General features: G+C 36.3%; 1 protein-coding gene across 3 annotated transcripts in view; it reads right to left on the bottom strand.

Annotated features, from left to right (window-relative positions):
* PREX2 (phosphatidylinositol-3,4,5-trisphosphate dependent Rac exchange factor 2) overlaps positions 1 to 22432 on the bottom strand; it is a 285626-nt gene that overhangs the window by 152471 nt on the left and 110723 nt on the right. For all 3 annotated transcript variants that reach the window (XR_006272238.1, XM_043483105.1, XM_043483104.1), the window contains exons 12-18: positions 17295 to 17398; positions 14601 to 14650; positions 11606 to 11681; positions 6750 to 6822; positions 3600 to 3742; positions 3351 to 3443; positions 1162 to 1310 (exon numbers count right to left, since the gene is read on the bottom strand). Coding sequence is in view for 2 of the 3 variants with exons in the window: in XM_043483105.1 (XP_043339040.1) it covers positions 1162 to 1310; positions 3351 to 3443; positions 3600 to 3742; positions 6750 to 6822; positions 11606 to 11681; positions 14601 to 14650; positions 17295 to 17398 (688 nt within the window). In the remaining variant the exon portion in view is untranslated. The remainder of the gene's footprint in view (positions 1 to 1161; positions 1311 to 3350; positions 3444 to 3599; positions 3743 to 6749; positions 6823 to 11605; positions 11682 to 14600; positions 14651 to 17294; positions 17399 to 22432) is intronic.

The following is a 22432-nucleotide window of genomic DNA, read 5'->3' as shown; positions in this document are numbered from 1 at the left end:
ATTATGGTTATCTGCTGCCCTCAGTCTCAAAGTCTTCCTAAATTACTAACTTTGATGAGTCCTGCCATGCTCACTCATTCAGATCCCCTGGTAAGCCATGGGTAGAAGCCAGAGCCTCTGCCTGGATGTCACTACAGAATCGAGCCCATTACACTGCACTTCAACTCCTAAGATAAATTATGGACTCAGCTATTGCTTAAAATACATATCAAGGTAGGGAAGACATTATACCATATATACTTAGAATATTTTCATAAGTAGTTAAAATAAACCTTTTTGCTTCTGAAGTGGTAACCTTCATTTATCTTAAAATCAATGAAGTTGCTTATTACTATAGAAAAATAATATAATTCAATTTTAAAGAGTAATACAGATATAATCATAGTATGTTAAGACATTATGCTAAGTACTTTATATGCATTCTCTTGATTAATTAATTGGTTCAACAAGTCATGGAAATCTGATTCAGGGACACTAGGTCATGGATGATTTACAGACCAAAAGCCAATGTTTCCCAAGTATATCCATAATCTTATTAATTTTTTTTCAAAAACCCCTCAGATCATTAATCATGCTCCCATTTTATAAAGATGTAATTATGTGTATCCCCTTGTGGACCTGACATGAAGAGCTGACTCATTGGAAAAGACCCTGCAACCAGGAGTTTGTGAAGGACAGGGGAGCCTGGTGGGCTACAGTCCATATGGTAGACAGGAGTCAGACACGAACAAATGACTACATGAGCAACTGAAAAACAACAAATTGTGTGTATCAACACAGGCTGTCTCATCAGTTTGTAGTCCCTGAAATCCTTGGAGCGGAGCATGAGGGAATGAAGTTTCCATTACCAAGTGTCCTACCAGTTTTCCTTACTCATAATCAAGCTCAACCCAACCCAAACAAGAAAAATTGGGGTAACAAAAGGAAAATATTATTTCTGCTGAAATTAACCTGCTTTAAGTAGCAACATAAAGTAGCTTAACCATCCATCATAAGCAACATAACTTTTCCATCATCTAAAGACCAGTATCGGCGGTGTTGGTGAGGTTCAAATATACAAGCAGTGAGATGCTTAATTTCAGACACCAATTTTGCTAACTTTTCTATTTTACTCACAAATGTCTAATGTTTTTTAAACACTGTACAAACTATACAACTTACTCCCTTGGTTTTGTGCTCACAAGAACTCTTAGAGGTTTTCTGCTATTTAAGCATGATTTCAGGAAGCAATCCACTTCATTGAAAGGTCTCATAAAAACTAGGTCACCATTAATCGCAAAAATCTTTTTCCCAACTTCCATGCCAGCCATCTAGGAGAGAAATAGCAAAAAAAAAAAAAAATTTATTTTAATAAGAAATATACTTTTTCACAGATTTAGAATCTGAAAAGGTTTAGTCCCTGGGTCAGGAAGATCCCCTGGAGAAGGAAATGGCAACCCACTCTAGTACTCTTGCCTGGAGAATCCCACGGACGGAGGAACCTGGTAGGCTACAGTCCATGGGGTCACAAAGAGTCAGACACAACTGAGTGACTTCACTTTCTTTTTCTTTCATACACACACACACACACTGTTGACGTTGTTGTTCAGCCACCCAGTCATGTCCAATTCTTTGTGGCCCCATGGACTGCAGCACACCAGGCTTCTGTGCCCCTCACCATCTCCCAGAGTTTGTTCAAATTCACATTCTTTGCATTGGTGATACCGTCTGGTCATCTCATCCTCTGATGCCCTCTTCTCCTGCTCTCAACCTTTCCCAGCTTTCCAATGAGTCATCTGTTCACGTCAGATGACCAAAATACTGGAGCTTCAGCTTCAGCATCAGTCCTTCCGATGAATATTCAGGGTTGATCTCCATTAGGATTGGCTGGTTTGATCTCCTTGCTGTTCAAGGAACTTTCAGGAGTCTTCTCCAGCACCACATTTCAAATGTATAAAATCTTTGGCGTTCTGCCTTCTTCACGGTCCAGCTCTCACAACCGTACATGACCACTGGGAAGACCATAACCTTGACTATACAGACCTTTGTCAGCAGAGTAATGTCTCTGCTTTTCAAAACACTGTCTAGGTTTTTCATTGCTTTCTTGCTGAGAAGCAATGGTCTTCTGATTTCATGCATGGCTGCAGTCACCGTCTGCAGTGATTTTGGAGCCCAACAAGAGGAAATCTGTCACTACTTCTACCTTTCCCTCTTCTATTTGCCATGCAATAATGCGGGTGGACAGAGGAGCCTGGTGGGCTACAGCCCATGGGGTCACAAAGAGTCGGGCACGACTAAGTGACTAACACACACACACATAATGGGGCTGGACGCCATGATCTTAGTGGATACACACACTACTATGTATAAAATAGATACCTAATGAGATCCTACTGTATAGTACAGGGGGTAAAAAGAAGGTACCATCTCTTTGTAGGACATATATTAGTGAAGTGAAGTCACTCAGTCGTGTCCAACTCTTTGCGATCCCGTGGACTGTAGCCTACCAGGCTCCTCCGTCCATGGGATTCTCCAAGCAAGAATACTAGAGCGGGTTACCATTTCTTTCTCCAGGGGATCTTCCCGACCCAGGGATTGAACCCAGGTCTCCCGCACTGGAGGCAGATGCTTTAACCTCTGAGCCACCAGGGAAGCCAAGGACATATATTAAGCTAAGCCTAAAAATGCATTCCAATATACACTGGGTGCAGACAAATACTGTTTGATTCCAATTATACGAGGTACCTAGAATAGTCAAATTCATAGAGTCAGAAAGTCCATTGGCAGATCCCAGGGGCCAGGGGCTGGGATGGGACAGGAGGAAAAATGGGGAGCTGTGGTTTAATGGGGACAGAGTTTCAGTTTAGGAAGGTGAAAAATTTGAGAGATGGATGATGGTGAAAGTTGCGCAACAATGTGAATGTACTTAGTGCCAATGAACTATACAGTTAAATATGTTTAAAATAGTATGTCTTATATTAATGTGCCTTTTCCCACAATAAGAACAAATTTTTTAAGTGATAGGCAAATAGAAGACACAGCTCTTGATTCAATGGAAGAATCACATAACATACATAATACAGTCCCACCCTAATCAGTCTCCACCAGGCTACAGACTAGAATCAGACACTTGGACTCCTACAAGGTCAAGTTGAAGCTGTACATCTTTACAATACCTCCCCCACTATCCTTAGGCTCCCAGACACCTTCTTTCACAAATCCCAACAGTATTACAAAGAACCTCAGAATAAGATTATTCAGAATCATTATTTTTAATAAAGATACTTGAAGGCTGATTTCAGTTTGTTTAAAACTCTTAAATGTGTATGTCACGGACAAGAAACTTAAATAAAAACACTAATTTACATTACCTCAGCATTAGACCCCTTTTCCACCAACTTTATTATTGGAACTTTATTTTTGTCTTCTAATCCAAAACCATAGCTGCCTTCATTGGATTTAATCTGAAATGTAAAATATTAACATTATTAATAAGACAACTATGAAAAAAGTTACAAATCAAAAAGACTAAAATGATACTCTGTATCACCAAACATGTTTACGTAGTCTATCAATGGCTAATGAAGAAGAAAATTTGCACAGCAAAGTAATAAACTTACCAATAAGGATTTAGCTATAACATTTTCCACAACTTTTAAATCATGTTTCATCAGTCGATGTTTCATATTTGACCCTTCCATTTCCTCATCCGCAAAAAAACGGAAAAGTAGAGGTTCGTCTTTGAATTCACTTTTTTCAAGCACTATGGAAAGAGAGAGCGAGTAGCCCAAATCAACCTCAATTTCCATAGTGAGAGCTGATCAGCCTGGAACAAGTTACATTCACAAATATCCCAACGATACCTTTTTATTTCTTTCTATAATTTCAAGCTGATGTTTTCTTCAATTACTGTTACCTAAAAGACTTTGTGTTTTTAAAGATGAGTAATACTTTTTTCATGATAAAGTTTTTTGACTTAAACAAATCTGCCACCTTCCAGATTAAAATCCAACTTTAACTTTCAAAAGATTATATTGAATTTTAAAAATACATGCAATTCAAAACATAGAATCCTAAAGGGTTTTAGATTTGTAGTAAACATTTTAGGTAAAAGAGGAAAACATTTCTGTTTTTAATATCCTGCACAATTATGGGAAAATTCAATTGGGTTAAATGTAGCCTTTATGTGTGTGAGCAATTCTCACCATAGTCACTTTTGTTCCAACACTTCAAACCAGAAATATGTCTTCTGGGTGAAATGTGATTTAAGTTTCCACTAATTCCTAGTCATCTGCATAAAAACACTGTTCTCAAATAACCTTATTTCTGCAAAGGTCAGTTTTTCCCTTTTATCTGAATACTAACATTTCCCCCCAAAGTCCCAAAGCTGCCTGGAATGTTCTAATGATATAAGATATATGTTTTGTTAGCCTTTTTAAAAAATAAGGCTACACACTGATAGAAAGAATTTGTACTCAGTGAGATCCTGACAGCTGTCAAAGTGTCTTAAAAGAGAAATCTGCTTTCTACTTATCTATCCTTATATTCTTATTCTGAAAGCAACACTGGGGAAGTTACTTAAAATCCTTGAACTTCAGTTTTCTCACTGATAATATATGGGCAATAAAATCTTCTGAATAATGTTGGACAAAACTAAAATGTAACAAATGTAAATAATTTGGCATATAGTAGGCAAAAAAAAAAAATGATAGCTCTTTTGTTTCATTATTCTAATGGAGTTCCAAATCATAACTGTTGATCAGTTATATATATGGATTGACCTTTAAATGGAAGACTGCTGGCAACATAAATTTAACAAGTGAAACTACCAATCACAAATTAAAAGGCAACATAAGTTGTAGCTCATAATAGGAAGGAGAATATAATTGAGATCAAGTTAAGCCTTGCCTAGGGCTTCCTAGATAGCATATTAAAAAGCAGAGACATTACTTTGCCAACAAAGGTCCGTCTAGTCAAGGTTATGGTTTTTCCAGTGGTCATGTATGGATGTGAGAGTTGGACTGTGAAAAAAGCTGAGCACTGAAGAATTGATGCTTTTGAACTGTGGTGTTGGGAGATGACTCTTGAGAGTCCCTTGGACTGCAAAGAGATCCAACCAGTCCATCCTAAAGGAGATCAGTCCTGGGTGTTCACTGGAAGGACTGATGCTGAAGCTGAAACTCGAATACTTTGACCACCTTATGCGAAGAGTTGACTCATTGAAAAAGACGCTGATGCTGCAAGGGATTGGGGGCAGGAGGAAAAGGGGACGACAGAGGATGAGATGGCTGGATGGCATCCCCGACTCGATGGACATGAGTGTGAGTAAACTCTGGGGATAGGTGATGGACAGGGAGGCCTGGCATGCTGCAATTCATGGGGTCGCAAAGAATCACACACGACTGAGCGACTGAACTGAACTGAACTGAGGGCTTCCTGGGGGGGGGGCGCTAGTGGTAAAGAACCCACCTGCCAATGCAGGAGACATAAGGGATGCAGGTTTGATCCCTGGGTCGGGAAGATCACATGGAGGAGGGCGTGGCAACCCACTCCAGTATTCTTGCCTGGACAGAGGAACCTGGCAGGCTACAGCCCATAGGGTTGCAAAAGTCGGACATGACTGAAGCCACTTAGCACTCACACAGGTAGGCCTTGCATACATGACCTAAGTGATTCCCCACTCACATGGTGTTTCTCCTACTGCTGTTTTCCTCCACCAGTCAGTCAGGCTAAAGGCAGGGAGAGAAAACATCCATACGGCCAGGCATGAGCCCAGCTGGCTGAGCCTTTACTGACAGAGACTTCCACAGGGAAAACCTGTATTGCAACCCAATATTTTAAAATAAATATTTGGATAAAATTGCTGCTTGCTGGTGCTTTAAAGAAAAAAATCATCAAAATCTTTGAAGGTTTTTAGCTTGATATTACAGTTTTAATTCCATATAATGATGTCATTTCTTCCATTCAATAATTGACTCTTCAAAGACCAGTGTTTCCTGTTGTCCAGAGATACTGGGATATAATGGAAGTCCTAAAGGAACAAGCAATAATCAAAGATGCTTTCAAAATCACTGCTACTTTTCTGTTCTTGTTTCTTCAAAAAAAATAATTTCTGAATATAATTAGCCAATAGGCACAAGAGCTATCAAATAAGTAGATAAGCAAATATTATTAACAATGAAAAGAGATGGTTTCGGTTTATGGAAACTGTAAGATTGTATAAATAGAGAGGGAAAACTAAGTCTCATTACTTTTATAAATTTAAGAGAAATGAAGTCAACAAACAAGAAAGAAATTCAATCTTTAATTAGTTGTCAAAAAGAAACTTTTTTCCAGAAATTTATCATTTTGTTCTCTAATTTTGAAAGTATTTTCTTAAAAAAAATCACTATAAATATTCAATTATATAGACTCTCATTTAATCATTTTAATATATACTGGCATTTGAAAAAAAAAAAAGAAAGAAACCCATGGGTCTGACCTAGAGTAGTTTCAAAGAGATACATGAGCTGTTTTTTTTTAACTTCTAGTTCAAGCTCTTGCTTTTTCAGAACCAGTCTAGAAAAACAGAAAAAAAAGTCATGGCAACTTGTAGATAATACTTGTGGAGACACTGATTGCAGACATGATAACCCAACAGGGACACGTGGCAAGATCCAGACAGTCTTGCAGGTTCATCTTTAGAGGCCTTCCCTGGCCACTGAGACACTCCCAATGTCTTGACAAAACAGTGAAATAGATCTGGAAGTTTCCAGAATAAAAATGCCTACCATGGTGCATAAATCCATTGTCACAGAGCCCAATGCCAAATATCATCGCCTCTTCTCTGGTGCGGCAATCCCCCTGTCAACCACAAAAGCCCTGTACAGTTAATAGGTGACCAAGGATTTTGCTGCATTGTAACCACATTTGACATCTGACATTCTCAGCACTGTCCTGACAAAGCCATTCATACATTAGAGCTGACGTTGCTTTCATAAGCCCACTAACAATGCATCTAATTGTTATCAAACATTCCCTTGATTATGAAAATATCTTCTTTTGACATTAAAAACAAAGATTTATTATTTATTGAGAAAAATTATGCTTGATTAAAAATGAAAATACAGGAGTAACTACAATTTATTGCTACCACAACTGATCCCTTATTTCTTTGATCATATATCCCAATTATGCATCAAAGAAATATCCTATAATTGAAAACTCATTAAATAAAGCTTTCTAAGTAAAAATCATTATGCATCATCTCTGCTAACACCTCCCATCAAACGGCCTTGCTCTTTAAGTGCCTCCAAAGAAACCTATTAATCTAATGTGACTTGTAAGAGTATGTGTTCAGTGGAGTCAGCAAATGTAAGCTTCTCTTTCATTCTCTTGACAGAAAAAATAAAAATCAGTTCACATAACTGATCCCCAAAAGAAAGCCTAATTCGACCTTTTGTTATGATTTTTATCTAGAAAACATCTATTTTATTCATTCAAGTATGAATTCATAAACACTCTGCCCTCTGTAATACAGCTTCAGCATCTGAGAATTCAACCAACCACGGATCAAAACTATTCAGAGAAAAAAAAACAACCAGAAAGTTCAAAAATGTAATACTTGAATTTGCAGAATCAATGACTATTTATATAGCATTTACATTTCATCCGGTATTAAAAATAATCTTAAGGTTAATTAAAAGATATGGGAGATTATATGTAAATGCATGCCACTTTATACAAGGGGCTTGAGCATCCGTGGATTTTGGTACCTGCAGGGGTCCTGGGACCAATATCTCCCAGATACCAAGAGGACTGACTATGTATATGAATATGTATGTATATATGTATGTATCTATTGTATCTGTCTTTATAACCTTACAGTTGTATGTTTTACAGTTTAAGATGTGCTTTCTTACATATTATCTCATTTTTTTCTAGCCCTGTCTTTTAGCTATTAGGTACAATACTCTTCTGGGAAAGACCGAGGGCGGGAGGAGAAGGGGGAGACAGAGGATAAGATGGGTGGATGGCATCACTGACTCAATAGACATGAGTTTGAGCAAACTCTGGGAGATAGTGAAGGACAGGAAAGCCTGGCATGCTGCAGTCCATGAGGTCACAAAGAGTCAGGAATGACTGAGCTACTGAGCGACTGAACAACAACGATACTCTACCAAGTCCATCCTTTCTTCTCTCTGGCTTCTATTTCATTCCTTTGTCAGCACCCTAATCCAGTGTTCCTTCATCTCACTTCTAAATTGCCATAATTCTTTTCCCGTACTTTCTCTAATATTGTACTCCTGTACTTTCTCTAATATTGCCATTATAGAATTAAATTTTCCTTGTTTTTTTTAAAGACTTTTTTCTGGTGTGGCCCATTTTTAAAGTTAATATTGTTACAATATTGTTTCTGTTCCATGTTTTGGGTTTTTGGCCACGAGCATGTGGGATATTAGCTCCCCGATCAGGGATCAACCCCATATCCAATGCATTGGAAGGCAAAGTCCAGGAAAGTCCTAGGAATTAAACTTTCTTACACAGGAATACTGGGCTTCCCAGGTGGCGCTAGTGGTAAAGCACCTGCCTGCCAATGCAGGAGACATTCAGAGACGCGGGAAAGATCCCCTGGAGCAGGGCAGGGTAACCCACTCTAGTATGCTTGCCTGGAGAATCCCGTGGACAGAGGAGCCTTGAGGGCTATTGTCTCTAGGATCACACAGAGTCAGACAGGACTGAAGGGACTTAGCCTGCACACACATAGGAATACCATGTACCAAAACTTTTAACTAACTCTCTTTTTTTATAAAGTATCAGCATTTGTGTTGGGCTTTGCAGGCCTCCCATAATCCTGACTTCATTATACCCCTCCAGACCTATTTTCCAAAGGTGAGGTCACCTCTGCTCTCATCAATTTGACTTCCAGACTGTTGCCAGGACTCCTTTTGTTTATTTCCATCCTCGTTCTCATTCATGGAATCACTCACTCCACTCAATGCCTTAAATTCTACCTATCAGTCTATCAAGGACCACCTAATGCTGTAACAACTCTACCCCTTCCTAATCCTCCTGTTAATGAGCACAATATTTACAATCTGTATCTTTAGACAATGCATCTGTACCTTTTTCAAAATCTAACTGTTACTAATGTTCATACATTCACGCAAAAGATTTTTTTTGCTACAGTGTGCTAAGTGCTAGAAGTAACAGAGTAAAACACTCAAACACAAAACACTTCCCTGCCCTCAAATAATTCAAATCTGAAGAACCGAGTCACTTAAAATATATAAGTTGTTGTTTTGTTGTTCAGTCACTAAGATATGTCCACCTCTTTGCGACCCCATGGACTGCAGCACGCCAGGCTTTCCTGTCCTTCATTCTCTCCCAGAGTTTGCTCAAACTCATGTCCATTGAGTCAATGATGCCACCGTCATCCAATTTAGTCAATACTCCCCAACAGGTGTTATACTAGGTGCTGGCACATAGGTTAACCAGCCCCCACCCTAAGAATCATGAGGACAATTTTAATATAAAGTGGGATTATCTAAAACAGACACATCCAGGGAATTGGGACCACAGAGATAGATGCTAAGCCAAGTCTGGAGGATCCAGCAAAGTTTACTGGGGGAGATGATGTTGAAGCAGAGCCTCAGAGGAAGTGTAAAAGTCAGCCCAACTGACTAACAGTCCCTCGAAGGCAGGAACCATGTCTGCTTTCTGTTTGGTTGCTTTCTTTTATTTTAATAACTAAAGCATCTGCTTAAATGTTAAATTCATAGTAAGAGCTTGTTTTAATAATCACCAACAGTATACACTGATTATTCAACTGATGGCCTTGGTGGAAAGAGACCCTTCCTTTAAAATAAAATCTCTTCTTCATCTTAGTGTAAGAACTTTAACTTACCATTCTCTTATCATTCTATTACCATACCTTTCTCCTCAAAGCCAGCCCATGTTGTCCTAGAGTTAATTATGTCTGATACTTACATATTTGCAAGTATACTATCAGAATCATAAAGCTTAAGTGATGGAGAAGAGCTGATATATATAGTTATTCCAGTAAGCAGAAAACAGTTGTGATAATAAAATCTAGAGAGACTAAGTGACTCATGCAAGTTTGCATAACTACTTAACAGCATAGCTGTTATCAGACCAAATTACCTGTATCCTAGTCCATTTCAATCTCTACTATGCACAAGCATTTCTACAGGCACTGTCATAAAAGACCAGTAAGAAAACCTGAAGTAAAAAAGAATTGCAACTTGGTCTGGATTTTGAGCAACTTATTTTAGTCTTCTAATGTTCACACTTAGAAAGTAAAAGTGCCAAAAAGAAAAAAAAAGTTTATGACTGACTTCCTTTGTCAGAACTCTAAATATTTATTCAGTATTAGCTTTTGCTTCAAAAAAAAAAACCTTTCTTCAGTTTTCTCACATAATCAACATAGAAGAATTTATGTGAATTCTATAACAGTATAATTTCTATGGGAAATTTCAACTCTGTTACCAAACATAGAACCAATCCCAATGACACGCACTGATCATGTTATAAAAGGTTTTCACACTAGTAAACCCACTGAACACTGGAATTTTGGTTTTATCTAAAAAGAACTGTTTGCTTAAAGATCTTAATTTATCAATAAAATAAATCTAAATACTATAAATGCAAAGCCAGGTATTCCTGGATAGTCTAGAAGTTAATATTAAATAATAAAAATTTCAAAATGTATGTGCACAGATAAATCAAATATGAATTAAACATTTATATTTAAGACAAAAATAAACATTTCTATGACTGAGCATCAAATACTATTATTCACTTGTAACAAAAGATGTAGGTGATTTTCTTCGATAACAAAAAACTAACTTGACTCAAATATCCAAATGTAATGACAACATTTCAACCAAGCCATATTCCCTTCTCCAAAATAGTAAGTTCTGTCAAAGCAGATATCAGTTTTCTTAGCCTTTCCTTAAACCTGTGGGAAAAATTTGATTATTTATTAGTTAATCTACTATGCTAAAACATAAAACATCTAAATAAATTTATATTTGAATATATATTATAATGGGCTTGATGCCTTGAGTTGCAAATAACATTTTCTCAGTACCAGCTGTCAGCTCCCACACTCTGAGAAGCAGAGTGGCAGTCACAACAAATTCTGCACTTTCTTATTTACAATGTGTGCAGATGGATACCAAAGCTCATAACATCAAAATACAATTATCATCTAACAGAGAAGAAGGCACAGGGTGACTAGAATAACTTGCTAGGACTAAACATTAGATACTTTAAAAAAACATCTGTAAACAAAACATATGAGAAACTTTAGTACAGACGCACACCTTTTCTTTAGTGATATACAAATTACACTTAGTCTTTTGAACGGATCTCAGCTGATATTTTTGAATCACAAAACATCTTCCTCTTGAAAGACAATACAGCATAAAAATAAAGCTTGAAAACTCTGAAGTCAGATGATCCAGGTTCAAATCCTAACTCTGCTTCACTCTAGCTGTATGAACTTGATGAAGTCATTTCACTGTGTCTCACTGGCAAGTAGGGAGTTTTTAAAATACCTAAATCACCTCAAAGTTTAAAGCAGCTATGAAGGTAACTCGGCAATTTCTTTTTGTCTATTTACCTGTGCAATCAACCAGTCTATCAGCTTGTTGGCCATAACGACAGATTTGTAGGTTCTTAAGTGATAATCTTTATCTCTACAAAGGAAAAAGAAACCAAAAACACTAAGCAAGAGGGAAAGTAACAGGAAAAAATGAGAGAGAATAAATAAGCACCAGGAACACTTCATTTAGCATCAGTGTGCAACAGAAAAGTTTGCTTGATGGAATCGGAATTGATTGCCCCACTTACATGTAAATAAGGGAGCTTTACAAGGTTTACACAACACCTGACAACTCCCTTCATCAGTTCACACCAGGAGAAGAAACCCACAAGGATACCAAAACAGGACATTTCTTCTTTCACATTTACTTATATCCAAATTGATTATTACTGCTATATTGTCTGGTAATAACTTGGCTAGAAATACAATCGCTCATTAATAAAAGAATAATAAATCAAAATCCCTTCCCTTTAAATCAAGATAGGGTTTACGAAAGAACTCCTCAAAATGTGGAGAATAAAGCCACCCTTTGCATTTCTGCTCTTGAATTCTCCAGGTAGGCAGGATTTGCCCTGGAGGATGATTCAGTTGGCTCAGCTGTAATGGCAGACTTCAGGCCTCCCCAAAGGGAAACACACACGAAGAATCTTGTCATTTTGTCTGATCAGAGCATGGCCTTAGTCACACACCGCATCCCCAGGCAGCCAAGGGAACCCAGAGCAGACTCTTCTGTCTGCAGAAGTTCCCAGATCTGAGAAATCTTTCAAAGTCTAGTTAGATAACTACAAAGTGCTCATGATCAGAACAAGACCCCAAGGGCAGAAATCTATCATTCATTTATTTTGCTGGCCTGAATCAAAATGGAATGAGAAAAGGAGAGTCTTTCAAAATGTCACACACACACACAAAAATCCAAACTGCAACCAACTTGACGTGACAAATAATTATTGGCTATATTCATGGTTCTTTTAACTTCTGTCAGCAATTTACAATTAATATTGACATCATTTCATCCACTCTCATAAAAAGCTCTCCAAAATATGACTGAAATTTCTGAGATTTCAATAGTGAATGTACTAGGTTAGCCAGTAATCAACAGCAGATTTTTTTTTTAATCTTTTAAAATCTATCTCCGTTTCTGACACCTAATCACCCATTTCATCTTGGCTTCCATATGTGTCAAAAAGAAGGACAGGGTAGTTTTCATAGAATACATGTGGGTCTATGGATTTTTTCACCAAAGTCATTTTTCTTTTCATAAGCTGAGTTCATACATATTAAAAGCATGACTATCATACATTCCATCTGCTTTATGGGTTTTTTCCCCCATAAATTTACCCTTGACAACTCATAAACCATTGTCATTTCTAGCCAAAAAACAATTCCTTCTTATCAGCTCTTTTAGAATGTAACTTTCTTGATAAAAAAAATCTCACGTGGCTAAAATATATTTTCAGAACACATTTTCTCATTTATAAAACTAACACACACACAGACACATATGTGGCATGAAAAAATTATCCAGTTATCGGTTTCTGTTAGTTTAAGACATGGGTTCAATCTCTGAGTTGGGAAGATCCCCTGGAGATCACGGCAACCCACTCCAGTATTCTTGCCTGGAGAATCCCATGGACAAAGGAGCCTGACAAACTACAGTCCATGGGATTTCAAAGAATCGGACACAACTGAGCAACTGAACACACATGCAAATACAAAAAAAATACATGTGCTATTATTAAGGAACCATTTTTTAGCATTATGTTATCCAAAATATTTACAGAATGTCTGTGCCAGGGATATAGCAGAGAATCAACAAATACTGGTTTCTCTCACTTTTTTTACTTTGTGAAGCCTGCTTGTGAAAGTGGACAGGGCATTTTCAGGGGTAATAGGTAAGATTCTATTTTCTCTTTCAGGATCTGAAGTGTGGGCATTCCAACACTTAATCAGCAACTTTGGGGATTTTTTTTTTTTAAAGCTCTGCATTTCCTTGAAATTGGAAACGAGAGAGAAAAAAAAAAAAACACTGTCCATCAAACGCCTGGATTCTATATCCATGACTGAAAAGTCTCTACATTCATTTTAGAAATCATACATTCATTTTTTTGCTCTAAAAAATATGTTTTAGTCAATAAACTCCAAATGAAATCTGGCCATCTGAAATTAAGATTATGTTACATTATATCAGTTCTATCAGTTTGTGTGTACTACAAATACAATTCTCCTCTTGATTATCTCTATTAGTAATCATAACATAAAACTCAAAGTTTTCTGCTATCTTTCTAAAAGGATAAACTGAAAACGAATCCTAATTTCTCTTTAGAAACCAGAAAGGCATATCTCTTAAGAAGTAAAAACATGTATAGAAAAACTGATAAAATTATCAAATCCAAATTAATTCTTAAGTTTCAAGCGCAAAACTTTTTCTTTCAATAAAAGATGATTAAAAGAAAATATTGTGACATAAAATACAAGTCAAAGATTTAATTACAAATCTAACTGAAAAAATTAATATATAAGTAATCATAATGGTAAATATTTATTAGTAAATAGTATTTTGAAATCCTCTTTGGTTAGTCAACTATTATTTATTAAATACTAACTGACTGTGGGTAATTTCATTATCAAGTCTGTAATTCACTATACTGCCAAGTGCTTCAGTCATGTCCGACTCTGTGTGACCCCACAGACGGCAGTCCACCAGGTTCCTCTGTCCCTGGGATTCTCCAGGCAAAAACCTGGAGTGGGTTGCCATTTCCTTCTTCTTACTATGAATTAACAGCAAATAATTTTAGAAATCAGAATAAAATGAGTAGAAGAAACTCTATAATTAGAGCTCCAGAAAATTTTGAAATATTTTAAGATAAATTGTTACTTAAAATAATCTTTAAAAGCAAAATGTTCACCTTTGGAAGAAAAACAAAATAAGCTAAGTTCAGCTTAATAATATTTACCTAATATGCAATATAAATCTTTCCATTTAAACTGCCCAGAATTGATAAACTAGACTCACCTTATGACTGGAGTGAACAGACTATGAAGACGACAATATAATCGAACACCCTGTTGTCAAATAAAGATACATCAAAAACAAGCAAAATCAGTCAAAGGACGTATGAAATTTAGACATAAATAGATTATTCTGAAATTATTACACAATCTTAACCTATTTGAAAGTTATTCAAATGTTATATCATAAAAATAATATGACCTGAATAATTAAAAATACGATTAAATTGTGTTATTAATTTTTCTCCTACAAGAGACATACATACATATGCATGTACAAACATGCATATGATATACATATATACATATATGCATACATAAAAGAAAGCCTTCTTCAGGTATCAATGCAAAGAAATAGAGGAAAGCAATAGAATGAGAAAGACTAGAGATCTCTTCAAGAAAACTAGAGATACCAAGGGAATAGTTCATGCAATGATGGGATCAATAGAGGACAGAAATGGTAAGGACTTAACAGAAGCAGAAGATATTAAGAAGAGGTGGCAAGAATACACAGAAGAACTGTACAAAAAAGATCTTCATGACCCAGATAATCATGATGGTGTGATCACTCACCTAGAGTCAGACATCCTAGAATGTGAAGTCAAGTGGGCCTTAGAAGGCATCACTACAAACAAAGCTAATGGATGTGATGAAATTCCAGTTGAGCTATTTCAAACCCTAAAAGATGATGCTGTGAAAGTGCTGCACTCAATAAGCCAGCAAATTTGGAAAACTCAGCAGTGGCCACAGGACTGGAAAAGGTCAGCTTTCATTCCAATCCCAAAGAAAGGCAATGCCAAAGAACGCTCAAACTACTGCACAATTGCACTCATCTCACACGCTAGTTAAAGTAATGCTCAAAATTCTCCAACCCAGGTTTCAGCAATACGTGAACCATGAACTTTCAGATATTCAAGCCGGTTTTAGAAAAGGCAGAGGAACCAGAGATCAAACTGCCAACATCTTCTGGATCATCAAAAAAGCAATAGAGTTCTAGAAAAACATCTATTTCTGCTTTATTGACTATGCCAAAGGCTTTGACTGTGTGGATCACAATAAACTGGAAAATTCTGAAAGAGATGGGAATATCAGACCACCTGACCTGCCTCTTGAGAAACCTGTATGCAGGTCAGGAAGCAACAGTTAGAACTGGACATGGAACAACAGACTGGTTCCAAATAGGAAAAGGAGTACGTCAAGGCTGTATACTGGCACCCTGCTTATTTAACTTATATGCAGAGTACATCATGAGAAACGCTGGGCTGGAAGAAGCACAAGCTGGAATCAAGATTGCCGGGAGAAATATCAATAACCTGAGATATGCAGATGACACCACCCTTATAGCAGAAAGTGAAGACTAAAGAGCCTCTTGATGAAAGTGAAAGAGGAGAGGGAAAATGCTGGCGTAAAGCTCCACATTCAGAAAACTAAGATCATGGCATCTGGTCCCATCACTTCATAGCAATTAGATGGGGAAACAGTGGAAACAGTGGCTGACATTATTTTTTTGGACTCCAAAATCACTGCAGATGATGATTGCAGTCATGAACTTCAAAGACACTTACTCCTTGGAAGGAAAGTTATGACCAATCTCGACAGCATATTAAAAAGGAGAGACATTACTTTGTCAACAAAGGTCCATCTAGTCAAGGCTATGGTTTTTCCAGTGGTCATGTATGGTTACGTGAGAGTTGGACTATAAAGAAAGCTGAGTGCTGAAGAATTGATGCTTTTGAACTGCGGTGGTGGAGAAGACTCTTGAGAGTTCCTTGGACTGCAAGGAGATCAAACCAGTCCATCCTAAAGGAGATCAGTCCTGGGTGTTCTTTGGAAGGACTGATGTTGAAGCTGAAACTCTAATACTTTGGTCACCTGATGTGAAGAGCTGACTCATTTGAAAAGACCCTGATGTTGGGAAAGATTGCGGGCAGAAGGAGAAGGGGACGACAAAGGATGAGATGGTTGAATGGCATCACCAACTCAATGGACATGGGTTGGGTATACTCAGGGAGTTGGTGAGGGACAGGGAGGCCTGGCGTGCTGCAGTTCATGGGGTCACAAAGTGTCAGACACGACTGAGTGACTGAACTGAACTTAATACATATATACATGTATATACATACTGGTATTTGTATATAAATACACATATACATATACATAAGTATACATATATATATATTCATGTGTATGTACATATACAGACATATGATGTTTATACATACATATAACAAATATCTTAAAAATTATTTTTCTTAAAATATAAAATTTCAACATAAAATGTAAACAGATTATTTACGAATGTATGCAATGACCCACCATACTACTTGACCGTTATAAGTCAATACAGAGTTTACCAAGTGTACAAAGAAAAATAATATTTCATAAATTTTATAATTTGTATTTTTGTTAAATGTATTCAATTATCATGACCACTTGTTGCTACACGTAAAATAGTTTTCAAAGGATATAATCTTCTGAGTGACGCAATTGCATTAGAACAAGAAAAGAGAAAAAAAACAATAGGATCTACCATTACAATTCTTATAATGGCAATAAAACACCGAGAGGCTTGTTTCCACATGTCACGTAAAAACTTCTTATACCAGAAGAATTTTGGTCTCCCTACAAAATTTTATCTTGCTTCAGTAAGACAAGACGAATTCTTCCATTGATAAAAGGTTGTGGGAGAGGCTATTACCTTTGAAATCACATCCTGCATCTCATTTCTTGGATAAAAGGTTCCATCATCATAACGAAATCTATATAGCATCTGTTCTGGTTTGAATTGATGTTTATCTGTAACTAAGAATATAAGAACAGCATATTAAAATCCTGACAATCTAAAAAGTAGAAGATAAAAACATATTTGTAAAACACATATCCCCAAATACTGAAACTTTTTAGTTTCACCAAACGCTTTTGTTTCCTTAACATAGTAATGCTAATCCAACATTTCAACAGTAAGATTAATGATAAGATTTTGTGATATAGTTATGATTTCCACAGGACTGAAGAACTAAACTGAGGTTAGAAACATTCAGCTAGCATAGTATATGTATCTGTGTGTGCACAGTGTGTGTGTGTGTATATATATATTTTAATAAATGAGCATGTGTTTTCTATTTCTTCACAATGCTACAAAATCAAGCAAAAAGTGCCCTTCAAATAGCAGATACTCCAGCTAGTGAGTCATAATTTGATTCTCAGCCCCAGAAGTGAGTTTTAGCATTTATTTGTCTTATCGCACAGCAATCAAGCCAAGACCACACATATACCGATCTTAACCATTTATCCTGTGTTTAAATCTCCAGAGTACATTAGATAAATTCAATATGTAACTGATAACAAACTTTTAACAGTTTTCTTACATTGACAAATGCTTTTCTTTTACATTGTTTAATTTTTTTTTTTTCTTCAATGGAAAATGAGAGTGGTTACCCTTCCCTTTCATTCTTAGGATAAGATTTTCATATTTACAAAGACTCCTACTAAACTTTCAGGTTTTCTTTTTTCCAGAAGTATTTTATAGGTAGTCTAATAAAAAGATAACTGCTGTAGAAAGGAAAAACCTCAAATTAAATCTCAAAGAGTTTACATTTAAATATTTCATTACAGGGAATGCAACATTTGCAGAAAAGACAATTTATTGCAATGGGTTCTATTTTCACGATTAGATAGAAGACTTTGACCTTTAATTTTTGCTAAAAAAGTTGAAGGGAGAAAAAAAACCTGTCGGGATTAATTCTAATAAACCACGTTAGGTGAATCCATAAGAAAAACAAGAGACTTGTAACACACACACACACACACACACATATACAAAGTTTCAGCTCTCTCACCCTAACCTATCCAAACCAAATGAATGACTTAACAGCTATAAAACTGAGACATGACTGCTGCCAAAAAGATAACATCACCTTTTGGCATCTCTCTTTCTAGGTTAAGGCAAAAAGAAAAACATATGTGAAAGAAAAATAAAATCGAAAGAAGTATTTTGAAATCCTACAACATCTTTCAGAACTAGTTGTTTATTTCTCCTATGGAATCTACCTATTAATAATCCTCATTTTTATCCCTTAAGAGTCATTGAAATAAATGATTATATTGATATTCCAAAATTCGAGGAAACTTGAGTCCAAAGGTCTCCTGCCACAATAAAGGAAGTGGTGGGTCAACCTATTAAAAAATGGAATCCTTCACTGTAAGGCAAACTCTTGTGATTTTGATCATAATTCTTGGGTTAATCCGTAACTCGTAGCTGTTCCCTTAGAAAAATAGTGAATAGTTCTGCATTGAAATTTATTCCCCTCAACTTCCTGAGGAGGGAATGGCTTTATTAGCTGATGAGAAAGGTTGCTTAATACCATCTTTTAAACAACTATGCAATGCCAGGCATTACCAGGAATGTACTGGCAAATATTTAACAGCTGTCTCTTTGGTGATGAGGCAGAAGGAATAATGATGTGTATAATTCACCGATATCCACGGTACCAAAAATTCCCACACGGGCCAATTTCAAGCTCCCCAAATAAAGTCACTAAACACAGAATTAGAGGTGAAATGACACATGATTGTTTAGTATTCCCACCATAAAAAAATAGTAGATACAAATAATAGCAAGCCCATAAACAATAAAATGTAGTAAAAGAATTAGGAAGTATTGAGATTTAAGAATATACTAACTTTATAATTTATGTACTCACATATTTATATCATTTCATTTTAATAATAGCTGTGCTTAACAATAAGCTTGCAATTTTTTAAAAACATTTAATCACCAGCTCTCTAGAGCTTGTACCAGCCAACTTCAGCATACCACTGGCTATAATGAATGAGCCCTCAGAATTCTCACATAAGCATTTTTAATGCAAATAATAGAGCCAGACAAGAAGAACATTATCAACCTACCACAGAGAAAGCGTATGCTGTCCCTACCCAAGAATTCCCAGTATAGCAAGGTTCAGCCTCTGATGAAGTTCCCAGCAATATTTGCAATGTGAATAATAGCAATAACAGTCAACGTTTTTTTCTTTTTTGCTGGTTCCTTTTAAAACAGATGACTCATTCAACTTTATTTTAAGAATTCTATTTTCACTAAAATGCAGCTGAAATCACATACTAATGAAACTAGCCTGTCTGGCTCCTATTTCTTCGTCCTAATAAAATTATTAATGTGAAATTGCATAATATGTTCTCTAACCATTTTTTGAGAGAACCTCTATTAGTTAATAGTGAACACTTAAAAAAAAACATTATTTCCAGTGACAAAAGTTCTAACATGTGAAATCTGACACTGCAGCTGATCAGATACTAGTAACAATAATAACACAGGTCATCAAAATCAAACTGTAACCAAAAGAACAATATTCATGGAGCGTACTCAGTGCTAGATTTCTCAGGAAAAAAAAAAGAGTTAATCATATTATAAATATTTCAATTCTTTTAAGTTAAATAATCAAAGGGTTCTTGTATTTGAAATTTCAAAATAAATTTTAATTCAGAATTTATCTACTACTTTATTTTCAAAATTGTATTCCTGTTGGAGACAATACTGAGCCTGGGGTAGTTGATTAGGACTGAAATTATGATATCCATTCAAAAAAAAAGCTTACGTTGTTGATTTTTTTCTCTTTCTAGAAGGAGGTAGTTAAAAATATTTTGATACTTATATTACTAAAATAAATAAGGGTGATTCCCCCTGTGATTCCTTCCAGATATTTTAGCAGTCCTGAACTGGTCAGACTCTACATGACTATGTTCATGAAGATACTGAATAAGTATCATTTCACATCAACTTTGTACCAACTTAAAAGTGACTTTAATATGTCTGCCTAGCTATTCATGTATTCAGGGAAAGTAATAACAGTTTTGTTAATTGTAAAGTCCACCCATAACAGTCATGTCTGGTGGCTCAGATGATAAAGAATCTGCCTGCAATGCAAGAGACCAAGGTTCGATCCCTGGATCAGGAAGATCCCCTGGAGAAGGGAATGGATACCCACTAGAGTATTCTTGCCTAGAGAATCCCATGGTCAGAGGAGACTGGCAGGCTAAAGTTCATGGGGTCTCAAAGAGTTGGACATGACTGAGTGACTAACACTTTCACTTTCTTCAATTTTTAGAATTCAATTCACTAAAAAAACAAGTAACTCTTCCTCATACAATTTCTGGATCAACTATGTTGAAATAAAGCAAGAGAGGATAGTTAGCTTGAAAATAATCTCACAGCTCCTTTGAAAGGATAACCTCTTTCCACGCCCTGACCTTTCCAGCATTGGGAATAAAGTTTCTCCAATATTCTGTTATCTGTCACAAGGTATCTTATAGTCAAAAAAGAAAATACTGTAGCAAACAGTGTAGCTTTTTCTAAAAGACAGTTCACTCATCACACAGAAGTACAAAAAGTTGCATATCCATAATTTTTTAAACAATTTAAATAGTAGCATCCATTGTTGACAGATAGCTTTAAGACTATTTTTTTTTCTGTTATTTCTAATTCACAAAGGATTAAAGTGACACAGATTAACAGCTGGAGTCACAATAACTTCAACTGAAAATAAAAGTGTTAAAAGTGATTTTTTTTGACTATTGTTTGCAGATATCATTGTAAAACATTAATACATGTATTATGATTATTCTAGCTTTCATATAATTTCACTGATTTTATATTGACCTAGGAGCTAAGTCTGAGGGGCAGAAATTAAGTAACTGACTACCAAATTGCGTTAGCTTCTGTTTTTCCTGCGTATGCAACTATAGGACGCTTTTAGGAGTCTCTTACAGTCAAGTGAGTGAGTGAGTGAAAGTCACTCATTCATGTCTGACTCTTTGCGATCCCATGGACTATACAGTCCATGGGATTCTCCAGGCTGGAATACTGGAGTGGGTGTCACTCCCTTCTCCAGGGGATCTTCCCAACCCAGAGATTGAACCCAGGTCTTCTACACTGCAGGTAGACTCTTTACCAGCTGCGGCACCAGGGAAGCAATCACATACCTGAGCTGTGTCCACAGGTATGTGCACAAAAATGATGTACAATGGGAAATGTACAAGCCTATTTAAAACAAAGAAAAGACTCCACCCTTCCTTCAAGGTGACCTTTAGGAGCACTGTATTGAAGATGGTTGAGGCTCTATCAGGCACCAAAACCTTATACAGAGCCAAATGCCACAACCTCATCCTTCACTACTAACTAAATTCTTTGTGAGTAAAAAATTAGCTTCTATAATGTGAGCCTTCTATAATGTATTGGGGAGGTTTACTTGTTACAGCAGCTAATGCTAACCAATACAGTTTTCCTTCTCAATAGTCCCTGAAAAAAATTAGTTCTTCTAACCTAGTAGGTTTCTGTCTTGTCTGAAAGGAGATATGCCAGAAACTGGATTTCATAATGAACAAGGTAAAAAGATGGGCTTAAAACCATCAGACCACAGAAAAAATATCCCTGACTCATGTACACATACCTTCAAGCACCTAGCATAATATCTCCCATGTAGAAAGAAGAGTCAGTAAGGAAAGGAATAAACAAGTGTCCATAAACAGATTTTCCCTTCCTTGCTCTATGGGTAATGCATAGTCCCTAGGATTATACAGTCTAGAATGGGAAAAGAATAATCATTTCTGACAGTTAATGATTATACACAAAACCGCTTTATGTACCACCTCCTTTAACGTCAATAGACTATAGGATAAAACAAATGCATTCAATCCTTTTCCCAAATATATACTTGAACATGGCCTTAGAAGAGGAAGATGAACACAAACAGGAAAGCCATCTAGCTCAATATCTTTTCACTTTTAACTTTTAAGATATTGGATGATGCTTTTAGCATACTG

This window comes from Cervus canadensis, chromosome 12 (assembly GCF_019320065.1).
Source record: "Cervus canadensis isolate Bull #8, Minnesota chromosome 12, ASM1932006v1, whole genome shotgun sequence".
Lineage (NCBI taxonomy): Eukaryota > Metazoa > Chordata > Mammalia > Artiodactyla > Cervidae > Cervus > Cervus canadensis.
Note: the sequence above shows the minus strand (reverse complement) of the source record. Positions and strands in the feature narration are given on the sequence as shown.